This window comes from Amphibalanus amphitrite, unplaced genomic scaffold, assembly GCF_019059575.1.
Source record: "Amphibalanus amphitrite isolate SeventyFive unplaced genomic scaffold, NRLGWU_Aamphi_draft 000286F_arrow, whole genome shotgun sequence".
Taxonomy (NCBI): domain Eukaryota; kingdom Metazoa; phylum Arthropoda; class Thecostraca; order Balanomorpha; family Balanidae; genus Amphibalanus; species Amphibalanus amphitrite.
The window spans coordinates 86,061-104,108 of NW_024881781.1; the positions used below are offsets into that span (position 1 = coordinate 86,061).

The 18,048-nt window shown below is 47.0% G+C and overlaps 1 protein-coding gene across 1 annotated transcript; it reads right to left on the reverse strand.

The window, feature by feature from the left end:
• Nucleotides 1–15,400: 15,400 nt before the first annotated feature.
• LOC122387444 (isatin hydrolase-like) lies at nt 15,401–16,270 on the reverse strand. The gene has a single exon (XM_043377638.1). The coding sequence runs from the start codon at nt 16,268–16,270 to the stop codon at nt 15,401–15,403; it is 870 nt and encodes a 289-aa protein (XP_043233573.1).
• Nucleotides 16,271–18,048: the final 1,778 nt, after the last annotated feature.

Consider the following 18,048-nt stretch of genomic DNA (forward strand, 5'->3'; position numbering starts at 1 on the left):
TATTCAGCTACCGTCTGTTTTTCATGAAAAGTTTTACCTCACGTGTATTGTAATTTAACGGTGTTTTACACCCTCTTGGATTATTACACTATTTATTTCCTGACTTCCTCACCGTTTGTCCTTGAAATATCCTTCTTTTCCACTTTTACGTGAGATCTTGACATCGATATTTGCATCTTTAATACCATCGAACGCCCGTGACTTTCGCCTATCAAACTGTATACAGTTTACATATTTACCTGCTAATGCAGAGAGAAACTATTCTTGAAATAAAAAATGCAATGAATTTCAGGATTTGGGTGATCGCAACTCTTCCTTATCATCGACGTTCATCCGCCATGCTTCGTCCAAGAAGTACAAAATGTTAGCTGTTGCGTGTAGCCTCCGCTAGATGTCCGTACTGAAGCGACGTGCACTGTGCAGTCATGCAGAATTGCGACACCTATAGTGGATGGCACACACTATTGCTTGCATTTTAGCGTAGATGACGCTACAGGAGTGGCGTGTGATGTCACCGTGATGTCGAAATGTGGGATTACGTGACAAAAGATCGTAAGACAAAAGATCGTATGGAAAAAGATCGTACGAAAATGATCGTAAGATAAAGATCGTATGTTGTAAAAGATCGTACGGTAAAAAGATCGTAAGCAAAAGATCGTAAAGCAATTGATCGTATGCAAAAGATCGTACGAAAATGATCGTAAGATAAAGATCGTATGTTGTAAAAGATCGTACGACAAAAAGATCGTAAGCAAAAGATCGTAAAGCAATTGATCGTATGAAAAAGATCGTAGGAAAATGATCGTAAGATAAATATCGTATGTCGCAAAAGATCGTACGACCAAGGATCGTAAGCAAAAGATCGTAAAGCAATGGATCGTACAAAAAAGATCGTAGGAAAATGATCGTAAGATAAAGATCGTATGTTGTAAAAGATCGTTCGACAAAAGATCGTAACGTTACGTTCGTAAAGTAAATAATCGTATAGAATAGTGTTGTTACGAGCGAGCGAGCGCAGCGAGCGAAGCGAAGTCTTTTGAATATAACGGGAAAATCTCAGTATGAGCGGCCCGGCCCGGCCCGGCCGGTAACGCTTTTGAGAGGCTTATGTCTCAGCAACCGCTGAACCGATTGGCCCGAGGTCTTTTTGGCTGGGTAGCCCCATCCCTTCTTCCCCGTAATTGACTACTTTTGATACATCTCAGTGGCCGTCGTGGCACGTGCCACGTGAGAAGTCAAGGGTGTTCAAGCAGTTTTGCAAAAGTAATGATTTTGAGAGGCCCGTATCTCAGCAGCGGCTTGAGCGATTGTCTTGCGGTAATTTTTATAGGGTAGCTGCATCCCTTCTACCAAAGGTCGGATACCTACCCTTGATCTATGTGAGTGACCCCCAATGCTGGAGGAATCGAAATCGGAAATCTACCAACATAATTTCATAGATTCATACAAAGGCGCGGGAATCGGGGGAGGGGGCAGTGGGGGAAGGTTGCCCCCACAACTCTGCGGCCGTGGGGGTGGTGCCCCACAACTTGTCATGAGGCCAGGAACCGTTGGGCAGCTTGTCCTCCCCAAATTAGGGGTTGTGGGTCACAAAGGAAGAAAGCATGTAAGTGAAAAATCCACCTCTCTCACTGGCTCGGCAACTCATTTGGCAGATTCAAACCTTTATTCCAGGTTGCCAAAACGGTAGTTTCTTCACTCAAATGAGACGGAATACCTCACTTTTTTTGCAAATATTTTCTTTTTTTGTTGAAAAGGCCAAGGTCTGGTGCCAAATTTGTTCCCATTTCCGTAACTCGGTAATTACTGGGGCGATTTCGAACCAATGATGGACAATTGACATCTTTAACCGGCCTTCGATAACAATGACTCCTATAACTATTATAGGATTGGATTGAAACTAGGATCCTATAACTAGGAGAATTGCGACTTCGATAGTGATAACGCGATAAACATCTGTTGATGACTCGTAAAGCGATGACGATTCAATATGAAAATGTAACAGTGCGAAGGAAAAAGTACTTTTAACGCCGTTTACTTCAGCCGCTTAAGCAACATTTTAACCTTCCAGGCGGTGGGGGGTGGGGGGGGGGGGACATGGCTTTAGTTGTATTCACTTCAAATAGGTACATGAAAACGGCAGCACATACATTCATTTATTCGGCACATATACAACGCGTTGCTTTTAGGTGTCATTGAGCCATCTAAGCTCTGAAATAACATCAATGTATGGTCAAGCTTACGACGGCCACTTACTACGCGAACACAGAAATTGATAAGCTTTGTATGCGCTGGAGTTGGCCTGCACCATGTAAATACCATATTTTGACTGTACGATCTTTATCTCATACGATCATTTGGCGTACGATCATTTTCCTTGACGATCTTTAGCGAATACGATCTTTTGTCCATACGAGCATTATGTCGTACGATCTTTATCCATTACGACTTTTTGGCATACGATCATTTTCCTTGACGAACTTTAGCGAATACGATCTTTTGTCCATACGATCATTATGTCGTACGATCTTTATCCATTACGACTTTTTGGCATACGATCATTTTCCTTGACGATCTTTAGCGAATACGATCTTTTGTCCATACGAGCATTATGTCGTACGATCTTTATCCATTACGGTATTTTGCATACGATCAACTGCCTACGATCTTCTGCCATACGATCTTCTGCTTTACGATCTTTTGTCCGGTTACCAAATGTGGAATGTGGAATGCGATGTAGAGCTGTTCAAAGTCTTAACTCCTATAGGAGTTTAACCCGCGCCCCACTGGGGGAGGGCTATTTATAGCCCCCCTCCCGTTTTTCTGCAATAACTTCCAAACCGGTTGACGGATCGACGCCAAACGTTCAGTACCTTCGACTGCATCAATTTGACACCTTGTGTCCAAATTTGAACTTCGTAGCTACCATAGGTCGGCCGGAAATGACGTCAGAGTGACGTCATGTTCGTCCGATTTCGACGCAAAACATTGAACCACGGCAATCGCTCCCAAGAGCTCAGTTTTTAAGCTAGATCCAATTTCTTTGCATGAAAGGACTCAGAATTGACCGCGCTATCAAACTGCTATCTCGGATTTTCAAAATTTTGAAAATTTCGAAAATTTTATATAATGATATTCAAAATTTATATTTTCATATTTTTTTCAAAAAGTTTTTGACTTTTCGAAAAAGCCGAAATATATGTGACAGAACGCATGATTATGACTAACTCTAGCAAGTTTTAGCTAAATATCTCCAAAAATGGCCAAGTTATACACATTATTGCAAAAAAATTCACAATTATTAATTTTTCAAATCAATTTTTCAGTACGTATTTGACATCGTACACCAATATAAATGGTACCATCGTGTTCCTGAGCTCAAACTGCATCCAATAGACACCTTTTTTTGTTGAAAAATTTTAACTTAAAAATTTGACCTTTTTTGACCTGAAAGTGACCTGACCTAAGCTAAATTCGACTCGAAATGACCTCGAATGACACAGACGAACTGCGCTTTTTGTCGGGTAGGGTCGTGCGGGGCGGCGCTGTTGTCGGCGGTGGCTTGGTTCGGCTGACCGGGAGAGGTGCCTAGACATAGCCCAGACATTTGGGCTGTGCACCAATCCCAGGACGTTCGTCATGCCTATATATGTTGCACATATGTGAAATACAGATGAGATGAGATGAGATGAGACGACATCAAATTCGAAGTCTATGGCCTAAATGGACCATAAAACATGTGTCACGTGACCGACGCATGATATAATATTTCCGTGACCTGTGATGACCTGACCCTGACCTGAAAATCAAAGTACAAGTTTGGTACCCTCAAGGTATCTAGAGCATCTGTTCACGAGTGTGGAAACCAAAAATGAGCCTGATCTGACTTGTAAGACGGCGGCCAGAGCCCAAAATGTGAACAAGCCAAAATGCTAATAATTTTTACTTTGACCTGACCTGTGACGTCATCGGTGACCTCGAGGTCAATGAAATTAGGTTTCGTTCGACAGTTTTTCCGGGGCTATCAGACGCCGTTTGAATTTTGACGATCGGCCCAGTAGTTTCGGAGTTAGGAGGGGGCTATGAATAGCCCCCCCCCAGTAGGGCGTGTTATACACAGACCCCAGCGGGGCGCGGGTTAAACTTCCGTTAAACTCGGCTGTCGCCTGTCGGCTTCCGGCCACGTAGCAATGAACGCTCGTGAGGTAGGTATAAACTGTAGGTATACCTAACTGTATATAAGGTAGGTACAGTCGTGTACAGGTTGATGGTCCCCTACTCTTTATCCACCGGGTTCCTATGGCTCAGCATTGGCAGCAGCCGCCTGGTACCGGTAGGCTGTGCCGCATGACCCGAGAGTGAAGCGGCACAGTCTACCCACGCCGTTTGACATCGGCTCGGGTCGCCGGGTGGAGCGCTTTGTAGACCAGCTGTTGCGTCAGAGCAGCGCGGGTGGGAGGGGCTCGTCTCGGTGGTTGGCGTGGGCTGGCGAGTGGTGTGGGGCGTGTTGGTGGACCATGGGGGCTGGGCGGGTGTGTGTGGTCACTTGCTGCATTGCACATTTTGCGTCGCGTAACAATTGCATTCCTGTTTTTGCTAGGCACAATGCACGGAAGACCCAGCGAATATAATTTACTTATATAATTTACGAATATAATTTACCACGGCGCTGCTCCAGAACCGCTGCGAACGATCTGAACATTCTCGACTCTGCTTTGGTTCTGTCAATTACTTAAATACTTCATTCATTGTGCTGAATACACGTAATTTACTTTACTTGTGCATTGTGCAAAACGTGATTTGGCACGGTAGGTATCGAGGCAACCATAGGTCTTGTGCCTATGCATGATGTTTAGGCAATACGTTTATGAAAACGGTAGATTGATGCTGGATGTCAATTCGTATTGCTAAATGTCGGCACGTATTACAGGGTGGGGCAGAAAGATTTACCTCTTGATTTTCTTAAATATTTCGGCCCCGAACAAAGATATCAAATTGATTTCTGGCACATATTTGCAGTAACATGTACACATCTCAGCGACGGCATAATGACTCAATATGGTCACCTTTGTCCTTCACCACTGCTTCGAAACGTCCCTCTGCGAAGGGGCACGAGCGCCGCACTGTGTCCCCGCCAAGATTCGACGGTGCCGTCTCGAGGGCCAGCTTCAGGGCGGCGATTCTGCTGTGTGGCACTGCACACACCCTCCTCTCTCAGATGGCCCAGATTGCGAAGTCCATCGGGTTCAGGTCTGGACTTGATGATGGCCGAATGTCTTTGTCCCAGAACCCAGGCATGTGGGTCTTCCACCACGGTTGAGCGATGTTGGCCGTTTGCGGCGGCGCACCGTCCTGGACGAAGACGTATCCGTCTCAGAACGACTGAGTGACCCAAGACAAAGCATGTTCCTCCAGCAGATGGACTTGAACCTCTGAATTCACTTTCACAGCCTCCTTGATGAAGACCAAGGCTCCTTTTGAGCCGTCGGATGCGACGGTAGCCCAAACCATGACACCAGCAGGCTTCAAGCAACAAAAAATGGTGCGAATAGCAGGATCGATGCTGGATGGACCACCTGCCAAAATGTTGACGCTTTGGGAGTGTCTCTGGGGCTCAGGCATGAAGATGTTGTCATTGGACCAGCAGAATGCCTTGTTACCGGCGCTCCTGATCTCCTCCAATGTCTTTTGGATCCTGTGTAGCCGGTTTTCTCTGGATGCCGCCGAAATTAGGTGTCGACGTTGCATCCTGTATGACATAAAGCCTAAGCCGTCGTTTATAATTCTCTTGGCGGTTCTGGGCTAAACAGAGAGTTCCCTTGGCAGTTTGCGCATGCTTCGCCTAGGAATTGAAACACCTTCTTGTGCACGATATAAACTAGCTTTTTGAAGCGGAAATCCCTTGTTCTGCCTGGCATGTACTTCGACGACACTAGCACTGTCTTTTTAAGTCATTTAATTATACTGCAAACAGTTTTTACGGCAACACCGAGCTGTTTGGCAACGCTTCGGGAGCTGTGGCCAACCTACTTCAGCGCCGCAATTTGGGCTCACTTAGTCATCTTCGCCATAGCTCACCAACAACTATTACAAAAGGTAAAAACGATCTTAAAGTTGATACATGAGTCAGTTGGGAAGCTGCATGTAAAATTTTATCAAAATCCGTTCATAACTTTTTAAGTAATGGACTGAAAACAAACAGGTAAATCTTTCTGCCCCACCCTGTAAATGAATGAATGAATCAATCAATCAATCAAACAATCAATAGACATGTATAAAACCGTTTAAATGGCTCGCAACCACTAATAGCAATCACACCATCCTAACTCGGAAAAGCAGCCGGAGCCCTGATGAGGCTCGAACCGGGACTCCACGCTGTAAATTTTGCCAATGATCCATCATCATTCCACCAAGCTAGAGTAACCGGCACCCGAACCCACAAAAACATTAATTGACTTTGCCGCCGACCTCCCGGCCCCGCCGCCCGCCCGGCCAGACTTTGCCCCGGCCATAGCCACCATCCGGTGTAGCTCAGCGTAGGAGTGCTCGACTGTCAAACTGACCGGTAGTGAGGGACCCGGTTCGAAACGCTTTGGATGCTGGATGTTTATTTCTCGGTGGGAGGCAACGTTTAGTCCACTTTTCAGAAAGATCATTTGGTGACTGACCTGTTTTCTCTCTTTGCTGCAATTCATGAGGAGACCGTATGCACCCTTACCTGTCCTTCCGCACCCCACTTGGGAGATGGGTGGTTGCCCCCCCCCATGGGTTTGTGAATATCTCTAAAACAAATTTTTGGAGGGGGGATACGATCGGTTCTATGCGACAAGTGACCACACACGCCCAGCCCCAGGTCCGCTCACTCCCTACCCATATCACCCCCTCCCCACACCACACTCCAGCCCGCCTCATCCACCGAGCCGAGCCATAACGAGCCTCAGCGCCCCGGGGCGCGACCTGTCAGCGAACACTGTTATATAATAACAGTGACAATATATCAAATCCGTGAACTCCTCTATGAATGTCGTCTCGCAGATCCGGCAGTTTGGGCTTCAACGACTGAATGTTGAGGTGTCCAATTATCAGGTCTGGTCCAGTGTCGCCGTGGCGGCGCCAGCTCGCGCCGCCTCGATGTCCCCGACGCCTGGACGCGCCCCTGCCCCCGCGGCGCACGCAACCGCCGCGCCGGCCCGCGTCCCCGACGGTTCGCTGACAGGTCGCGCCCCGGGGCGCTGAGGCTCGTTATGGCTCGGCTCGGTGGATGAGGCGGGCTGGAGTGTGGTGTGGGGAGGGGGTGATATGGGTAGGGAGTGAGCGGACCTGGGGCTGGGCGTGTGTGGTCACTTGTCGCATAGACCCGATCGTATCCCCCTCCAAAAATTCGTTTTAGAGATATTCACAAACCCATGGGGGGTGGCAACCACCCATCTCCCAAGTGGGGTGCGGAAGGACAGGTAAGGGTGCATACGGTCTCCTCATGAATTGCAGCAAAGAAAGGAAACAGGTCAGTCACCAAATGATCTTTCTGAAAAGTGGACTAAACGTAAAGCCTCCCACCGAGAAATAAACATCCAGCATCCGAAGCGTTTCGAACCGGGCCCCTCACTACCGTCAGTTTGACAGTCGAGCACTCCTACGCTGAGCTACACCGGATGGTGGCTATGGCCGGGGCAAAGTCTGGCCGGGCGGGCGGCGGGGCCGGGAGGTCGGCGGCAAAGTCAATTAATGTTTTTGTGGGTTCGGGTGCCGGTTACTCTAGCTTGGTGGAATGATGATTGATCATTGGCAAAATTTACAGCGTGGAGTCCCGGTTCGAGCCTCATCAGGGCTCCGGCTGCTTTTCCGAGTTAGGATGGTGTGATTGCTATTAGTGGTTGCGAGCCATTTAAACCGTTTTATACATGTCTATTGGTTGTTTGATTGATTGATTGATTGATTCATTCATTCATTCATTTAATACGTGCCGACATTTAGCAATACGAATTGACATCCAGCATCAATCTACCGTTTTCATAAACGTATTGCCTAAATATCGTGCATAGGCACAAGACCTATGGTTGCCTCGATACCGTGCCAAATCACGTTTTGCACAATGCACAAGTAAAGTAAATTATATTCGCTGGGTCTTCCGTGCATTGTGCCTAGCAAAAACAGGAATGCAATTGTTACGCGACGCAAAATGTGCAATGCAGCAAGTGACCACACACACCCGCCCAGCCCCCATGGTCCACCAACACGCCCCACACCACTCGCCAGCCCACGCCAACCACCGAGACGAGCCCCTCCCCCCGCGCTGCTCTGACGCAACAGCTGGTCTACAAAGCGCTCCACCCGGCGACCCGAGCCGATGTCAAACGGCGTGGGTAGACTGTGCCGCTTCACTCTCGGGTCATGCGGCACAGCCTACCGGTACCAGGCGGCTGCTGCCAATGCTGAGCCATAGGAACCCGGTGGATAAAGAGTAGGGGACCATCAACCTGTACACGACTGTACTAGGTATGACTGTAGGTAGGTATAAACTGTGAGGTAGGTATAAAAAGTAAGTGTAAACGTGGGGCATTCCACGATAGATCGTACCACTTTTTCCAATTTGACACCCTCAGGCCTCATCTCTCGGATTTTAACCCGGCAGTTGCTGGGGTATTTCGCCACCCACCGTTTGCTGGGGGGGGGGCGTTAAACGCCCCCAGCCGATAACTCGAGAACCAATAGGCGCAGCGAAACGCACGAGGCGGCAAACGAAATAACGCGACGAGACGCTTCAGATGAGTACTTAAAAGTTGAATTTTGAGGTCACAAGTCAGGTCAAGGTCAGGTCAAACATCGGAAATCGGGCTTTCAGTAGCATGGACTTCAGGACTTCGCAATGGGCGCCTCTCGTCATAAACTCTGTCAAAACGGTGCACAATCCATCATATAAGGCTTACAAGAGTGTCAGCTCCATGTAGGGGTCAGTCAAGCATAGGTCAGGGTCAAGGTCAGGTCAACCGGGTAGGCACATATCCCCGAAAATCAAAACTGATATTCGCAGCCTGTGACACATGTTTTATGGGTTATTTGGAGCGTAGAACACGATGGTCACATTATTTTTCTCTATGTGTACGAGTTTGGCTCAAAAAGTTCGATTTAAGAAATTCATGTATCATGGTCGTGAAGTAGTCACGAGAAATTGCCAAGATTCAGTTCAAGATTTTGGAAAATGCGGAACCATAATCAATAATCGAAGATAGCCATTAGATTGCTCATGGTATTGGCAGTCTAATGGTGTTTACGGCATGTCTGTACCTATATCTATTCTGTGATTTTATGATTTTTTGAACATATGCCGTTTTTGGTCGAAAACTCAGAAATTATGACGTCACTAAAACCTCGACATCTCAAAAATTTACCGACCGAATTTTTTGAAACTTTGTCACAATAAACTTCAATCAATTCCCTAGAGGTACCCAAAATTTGGCGCGCCTGCGGCGCGCCGTTTTTATGCTATGACCCGGCGAAAAAAGTGGGGGCGTTTAACCCCCCCCCAGCAACTCGCGGGTTAACGAATTACGATAATTGGTCAAAGGGGTAATCAGGGGCTCTGAATCCTCCTGTGACAATTTCAGGCTAATCAGATGAGCAGTTTTTTAGTCCTATAATGCATAACATGTTTTGAATCTTGCGTTGCAGCGCCAAGTTTGGCGGGCTGTAACTCTAAGACGGATAATCCAAAATTAAAGCTGCCTAGTGACATCACTTTTTACAGAAAGTTCAATTGAAGTCATTTTTGCCTCACGTTGACGTTTGCATTGCTGACCTTGCGTGACGTCATTCGTACGTCACTAGGGTCATAAAAGTTTTTCGTCAATAACTCTCGATCAAATTAAGCTAGATAGACGGGAAAGCTACCAATGGACTCGGGAAGACCTTGCGAATCGAATGATGTGCAATATGATCTCATTCACCAAGCTTCGTGGCCTGAACCGACTGTTAACCATCTCGTGTGGCGGCGCTATTTGTCCAGCGCCGCGCCGCGCTGGTTGGCTTTGCCGCGGACTCGGGGCGGTCACGTGATGCCCGGGGGCTGGCTGCCGGCTGGGCCGCCCGGTCGGGGAGCGGAGCCAAATGCACGGCAGTGTGCTGACCCGAGGTCAGCGACTAAGCTGACCTCACCAGAACAAACAGTATACCATTCGACGCGCCGGAGCTATGCAAACTCAAAGATGCTAAAATCGCGGCTCTGCGACCATTTGTTGCGAAGTTATCTACCAAAAACCGGACCCGTAATTTGGGTCACTTGAAATGACCTCAGGGGCCACCAATGAACCCCAGACCTGAAAATGTGGTATCATTCGATGCATCTTGTAACGGCGCACATGCTCGTTTTTTCCGCAAGGTTCTAGCTCCATTAGAGGCGAAACGGTGAGCTGAGGTCGTACCGACCCCCCGGAAACCCATTTTGTATGCATTAAAATGAGGAACTTATAAAACACCTTTCTAATTTTTTTTTTTTTGCATGTCGATTTCAAATGACCTGAAATTTATTTTGAAGGAATAAAAATGGCAAAAATTTTGGTCCCAAGGGCCGTTTTAGACAATTAAAAAAAATATTACGACTTTTTCCAATATGTAAAGCCTTTCTTTCCAATCTTAAAAAAGCTGTATTAATTTTTGATTCATCGTTAGCTCAAAGCTGTTTACAGTTTGTTGCTTGCTTAGCTCGTTTTTGAGTGATAGCTCTTCAAACTCACCCCTACAATCTGAAGTTTAGAAAATATTATGCAATGTGGCTCAAAAAGTTTTCATCTGAAAAGTCTGATATTTTGGCAGGTGTTTTTGGAGCCTATGATTACCCCTAGTAGCAATTTCCATTAGAATCTGAGAGGTAAGGGTGACGGGCCTGGTGTACGATCTATCGTGGAATGCCCCAACGATAAAAAATAGGTACCGTAAACGGGGGTGACTGCCTTGCTGGGTGACTTTGACATGCTTCTCAAAAAATGCTTTAGGGTGATCTCTAGTGATATTTTACGAAGAATGTAATAATTTTTAATGCACAAATGAAAGATAATTGATGGGCCATCCAAAATAACCAACACTGAGAGATAAGTTACCACTAAATACCTAACTGGGCTCCATTTTATTGGAGTCATTGAAATGGTCAAATTTGAAGAGGTCCGAACTTTGTATTATCTAACCATGTTCTAGACCAACCGCGATGCTGAAACTTGGTATGGTTGATCATGACAAGGCTGTTAAGTTAGCATATCCAACAAAACTGGCATTTGTCACTTCATTTAGCTATTTTTTTTTGTGGCGATTCTTCCAAGTGAATTGCAAGCCACATGGGGTGACTTTGCCACCATGTTATCAATGCAAAAATGAAATACTTATCCGATGCAATTCAAAATAAGTTTTCAATATAGCATCATTCTGATGTCCAAACTGGTTTTTAGAAAGTACAAGTTTATATGTTGAAAGTTAGCACAGGAATGCACAGTGGGAGTATAGAAAGGCAAAAAATACCAAAGTAAAAAAAATGGATGAAGCTGGACCCAACTTTTCAGTGCACAGCCATGAGCATCTACAACTCCTGAGTTTGTCAGTAAGACTGGCTAAAGAAATCTGTATCTTTTTATAGATCAAAACGCTGATAACAATTGTGTCGGACAGTTCCCGCAAGAACGTCCTCTTTCTGTTCCTCTTTATGCCGCTGGAAAAAAGCGGCAAGGTCCTAGAGTACCGATACAATAGTATATTTGCTTATTTATCGATTCTGAACCATTTTCAGTATCTATTTACTATCAAATGTCAATTATTCTCAACAAATATAATGCAGGGCCTCGTCTAAGGAATTTTCACTGGGGGGGGGGGGCAAAGACTGAAGGAGCCAAACCTAGGGTACCCCCAAATCCTGTTTTCTCACCGGATTTAGACCACTTATTTTTCATCACAGCCCTGACACCATGAATATTTTTTTTTTTTGAAAACTAAAAGAAAATAGTAGGCCATCCGACCCATGCTTGTATATTAGTTTATAGCCTCCTCACATTGCCTCGTCAGACAATAATTTTCACACTTCTCGTTGTTGAGCGTGTGTTTGAGTGGCAGTGCCGTCAGCCGTGTCTAAGGAATTTGCATGCCGAGCCTTATGTCGAGGGCCGCATACGCATTTTTTTTTAGAACCACATCGGTTTCTGATGGGTCCCTCTGAGCGCTCGATGCCGATCTCTGAGGGCTAATGTCAGCTTCTGGACCTACGTCGGCCTCTATGGTAGCCCACACTGGTTTTATATGATCCATACCAGGCTTTAAGGGTCAATCTGAGTGGAGACCGTATTTTCCCACTAGGGCCCCCTCAGACCAGTGTAATGCCTGTGTATCAACATGGAGACTGATGTCTTCTCAGGTGGATTCTCCGTAATCGCCGTGGATCTTCGACACAACCTTAAGGTCGTCACTCGTCAGAGGCTATAAACTAAACAAAAATGAAGGTAGTAGTGCTTTGAGGCCAGTTGGAAGTTGGGACACGAAGTGGCTGGCATTTGCCCTCCAGGACTCCATGCCGACTTCTTAAGATAATCCAGCTGTCAGAGTTCCCGTCCCCACAGACAGACCACCAATCTGGCATCTGCGCCTACGTTTGACCACTCAGAACGGGAGCCTGCTTCATTACGATTATGGAGCTACTCTAGCCGCACACCGGTGACCGTCCAGCCAGAAGTTGGACGCCGCTAGCGAGGACGACGATAGGCAAAAAGAAGAGATTGACGCCCCGAGGGGCGAGGACAGAAACAACAGATTGATACCTAAAGGAGAAATTTTTGCCGGTAGAGCCTTGGACTCCGCGTGGTGAGGGCACGCGTCCCGGTTATAACAGTCCAGGTTCGAAGCGCGACATCGCACGATCTTTATGAGCCTCCTGGCGAGTATGGTTACGGTTGGTGGCAGGCCGTAGCCATTCGAAGTCAGTGAGGGGACCGGCCGTGCGCGGCTATGTGCATACGTTAAACTTTGGGCTCTAAATTCTGTCATAGATCACGAATTGCGCGATCGGAGGGTAGAGGGCAGGGCCAACGCAAAGCTCTGCTTGGCGGGGGCTCTGTACTTGTGAATCCTTCCATTCAAAAGGTTCGGACAAAATTAATGAAAAAAGAATACCCGGGACACGGAGTTGGTCGCCTGAAAAGACGAAATGTAACGTATTGCTGAGCGAAAAAAGGTTCAGGTAAACAAAATAAACACATAATAGGCCTATGTAATGGGGTATTTCAATGTGGTCACATTGCATCGTTTCGTTTACGCATTTGTTTTTATGTGCACAGACGCCGCGAAATAAAAATTCGTTTGCCTTTTGACTATTGCCGGCCCCCCAGTAGGGACTTTTTGCCCTGACTGGGGGGGCCAGGTCGATGACTGCGGGGGTGCCCCCCCCAGTTAATATGTTAGACGAGGCCTTGATATAATGTATTATAAAAAGTAAGGCATCTCTCCTTTTTTGTACATCGTTTAAGAGCAAAAAACCTCGAATTGCTTTTTTTCCTATAAAACAATAAAAGATGGTTGCCCTTCCCCATACAATGGAACAAAAATGCTTGGAACGTATTTGTTAGCGTTAAAGGTAGTGTGCCAGCTTTCCTGGACCGTATGGAGTTAATGGCCCAGATAAGGAGAACCGGATTTTTAGAACTTATCCATACCTTCAAAACTCATGGAAACGTTTTAAATTCTTCAAATTTTGAGTACCCCAGTGCGAAATTCGCCCCGACGGGTTGTCGGTCGTACCCCAACCACATTTCACACCACTATGAACAATAAATGCACACACTGAAATCGCTATTACCGATATGCTCATCCAATCAAGTTTCGATAAACCCGTTCATCATCATCTCCTGCGGTTTCGAACACGCCTGTTAGGTGGTGCGGTAGACCGCGCCCAAAGCCAGGGCCCCGGTAACGTGAGGTAGCCGAGTCGGGGCAGCGTGCGCTGACCCAAGCCGGGGCCGCGCGTCCTCCCGGTGTCATGTGATAGCCCGGGGCTGCTCGCGGGGATGCGGTACACCGCGCCCAAAGCTGCGGCCCCGGCTTGGGTCAGCGCACGCTGCCCCGACTCGGCTACCTCACGTTACCGGGGCCCCGGCTTTGGGCGCGGCTTCTGCTCAATACTTTGTGGTGCGGTGGTGGTGTGTCGTCGGGCCGCGCGCTCTGACTTCGGCCAAGAAAAATGCGTCAGCTGATCATTGTCATTTCTGCCACTTGCGTGTGGTGAAATGGGGTCATAACTTAAGAGACGGCTTTTTCATATCAATTATTTTACATTAAATCATATTTCAAACCATAAATAATGTTCGACAGCCAAATAAAAGAAACAATACCAATACAGGCTTACAGTTTAAGGCTCGACATTGTGTTGTCTACGATTAGACAGCTGATAACTCATTCCCGTACGTCGTAACTCTATAATGACCTTTGCTTATTGTCACATGTGCGCCGCATTCGCGATTGTTGCCGACGCCTGTTTACAGGTCAGCCCACTACAATTGTTATACATATCGAAAAACCGATAAACTTTTAGGCGAAAAAGGCACTATTCCAGGCCCATTTTTGATTTTTTTTGCGATATTAGGTAAAAACAGAAGCTTCTTATCCTAGGAAAAATAAAATGGGAAATCTTTCAAAGGTGGCACACTACCTTTAAAAAACCATTATTTGGCATAGTGGCAAAGTCACCCCTTTTCAGTTTAACTTTGCCACGACTCATTTTCCTTAAAAATTTATATTTTTAGTCAAGATATAAATACGATAATAACAAAACCCAAAGAGCTAATCGTCATCCGTGTTTTAAACATAGAGTCATCCCAATAAGTTAACAAGTTTAAAACATACAAGCGTCTAAAGTTGAAGACATGGCAAAGTCACCCCCGTTTACGGTACCTAGCCACTTTTCTGAAATAACTTTTTGTAATGTCTTAGTATAGGCCAAAAGTCAAGATAGTTATACAATATACAGTCACCTAGTTGCATCTGGAGTAGTCAACTAGGTACAGGGTAGAAGGGATGGGACTACCCGACAAAAAAAGACCGTAGGCCAATCGGCCCAGCGGTTGCTGTGGTATAAGCCTCTCAAAACCCGTTACAGGCTGGGTCGGGCCGGGCCGGGCCGCTCATGCTGAGATTTGTCCGCGTTATGTTCAAAAGACTTCGCTTCGCTCGCTCGCTCGTAATTATTCCAAACCATCAGTTCACAGTCCACATGAGGTCAAAACTTTATTCCATGTCGGCACAACTGCTCCGAGCAATCACATCGGCTGTGTCAGGTCAACGGTTCAGGGGGCTCGTCATTTGCTTCATTCGCTCAGCTCGGACACCATGGTTTTTCTCGTCGATGTCAGTCAGTAGATTGCCGTGGGGGTGCCGTGTCCTAGCTCTGGCTACCTTCCTCTGGAAGGCGGACCAGAATTCTGGCTGGTCCTCCTGTACCACCACGTATCTTCATCGGCAGAGCCATGACGGTGGCCCCGGTGGCTGGCACACGACTCAGGTCGGCGACGTTCTCCAGTCCGAACTTGTTGCGCGCGAAGAGCGCGTGGTGCGCCTCCAGACGGAGGTTGGCACTCTGGTCCAGGGACAGACAGTCGACTCCAACACCCACCACGGCGTCATCAGCGGCCAGCTCATCGGCCGCCGCCTTACCAATGCCCGGAAAACGCAGCGGCGGCAGCTCGTGGGGGTCGAAAGAGAACCCCTGCTCATGGAACTGGTATCCTTCAGGCAGGCCTAGGTATCTGTTGATGTTGTCGCGGTGTGCCGCCTGTCCAGTACGCACGAGCAGGATGGTCGGGTACACAAACTGGCCGTGCTGTTTTCTCCATTCGGCCAGGTCTTCTGTGGTGAGGATGGAGTCGGGATCGGCCTGGCAGCGGTCAGCGATGTCTATCATCGCCGCGTGTCCCACCAGTCGGTCGGCGGGAATCTGGTCCACACTCCACGTGCCGTCGCGCCCCACGTGGATCGGCGCGTCCATGTGTGTGCCCGTGTGCTCTGAGGAGGCGAAGTTGTGCAGGGCAGCCCAGACGTCCGGGGTCACAGAGCCGTTGATCATCAGCGTGAGGTTGAAGCCGAGGAAGCCGGGCCAGTGGTGGCTGGTGTTGTCCAGGGGGTGGCTGAGATCCAGCCACTGCGGGGTGGCGGCGCTAGGGTGCACCAGCGGCAGCGCCTCCAGCGGCGGCGCGCAGAAGAGCAACACTACCGAACACCAACACCAGCTCCAACTCTGTGCACCAACCCACATGTCAGAAGAGCTGGATGAAGTTTGTCGCTCGAGTACGGCCGCCGGCCCGGTGTCACCGTCTCGCTGTAGATGTCGGTGGCCCACTGACTGTCCTGCAGGAGCACAGCCAGTGACCGCCGCCGGCTGCAACCGGACTGCCGGGCATCTGCTGCACGTGCCTCCGTGTCACTGCCGCACCACTAATGAATCGCTGCGCTGGTAAAGCAGATACAGTCGCTCTATATATATACACAGAGCCACGTGTTGCCAGAGCCAGAGTGTCTAAAGATAAGGCCAACGTCCAAATGTGCTTGGGTTCACTCACTGTGTAAGTTGTTGTGCAATATAAATATTTCAAAATCGCTGGTAAGATTGTCGTGTTATGAATTTCATACTTGGTCTAACCCTTTCGACATTATTAATAACTATTTGTGGGTCAGATAGTTGCTCAATGTATATGACAATCTTCACGGATTAATTCGCGAAAGTAATCTTACGTGAAATTCGTGTTTTTAGTTGACATTGTTTATACAATGTAGATTTCTGAGCTAGTGCAGACTACTTAATTTGTTCAGATTTTCAGAGATCTTCATGGATCAGCATGTTTAAAACGTAAGTATGCAGGATGGCCTCCGGACAGCAACAGCGTAGTTTACAAGATTCCGTGTTGAAGGGCCCGCGCGTGTACTACGGGGAAAGTAGCAGGGGTCTCAAAACTTGAGTTTGCGAACATAGCAGGCGGGATTTACGCAATCTCAGATTTTCTAAATCTTTTTTTGTTATCCACGCTGAAAAAGAAGGGCGTCTGCTTGGCTGGTCGCGGGCTCAAAAACTCAACTCAAGTCATGTGCATCAGAACTTAAAAACTCGACGAAGGATTACAGAAGCGGCGTTCATCACAAAATTAGCAAATACTTCGGATGGTTTTATCATGCTACTTTCGATGTCCGTTTTGTTTCTTAGGAAAGACATTAATTTGTATTTTGTAACTTGAAAATGTACATATTCATATACCTACATCATGCAAGATAGAGGAAACGGTGAAAAAGTGTCGCGCTGTATTAGAACGACGAAAATGTACCGACGACTCTGTACTTACAAGGCTCCAAACTCTGTGTGTAAGAATATGCCGTATCAACTTTGAGATCTGAGAAAGTAAATACCTATGTAATACGAAACGTTGGGTGGTTATGGTGCTTTTATCTTCACTTATTTATGAATTAGTTTGTCTAATTCAAAAAACTCACAGTGATCGCATCGTTACTCTAGACTAAGACCATTGACGACCATGAGTATCAACAGACCAAACTTTTATCAGCATAGGTCAAGTGACGAGATATCTGAATGAATTGACGTTACCATGCGCTGCAAATTAACTACACAAGGCCTTGATCATGAAGGTCGCAGACAGCTCAGATATCGCCCGTTCAGTCGAGTGTTGATTTCTCGTCTGAGTGCACGGTTCTGACTGAGTTCAGTTTGGTGACGTCTTTCAGTCACGCCCCAACTACTTAATTAAGCATCGTTATTTTATGCATAATTTCTCAAGGAAGTGTCTGTTGGCGTTCCCTGTAAGTCGCCGTCAATCGTCGATTGCTGCTCAGTAAGGCAGGTAAGTTCCTACATAGGATTAGTTATGTTTCAAATTTTATTGAACGCTCCTGACATCGGGATTTCTCTGTTAGATAAAACGGCTGAGAATAAAATCGGGTTTACTGTTATCTCGATATATGATAAAAGCTCCGATTTGTTCTTGAGCCACCCTACTCCTCAAAAGGGGTTGATCTTCTTTCCTTGAT

Excerpts from the sequence above, each read along its gene's own strand:
- LOC122387444 (XM_043377638.1), bottom strand. The coding sequence starts at position 16,270 with ATGTGGGTTGGTGCACAGAGTTGGAGCTGGTGTTGGTGTTCGGTAGTG.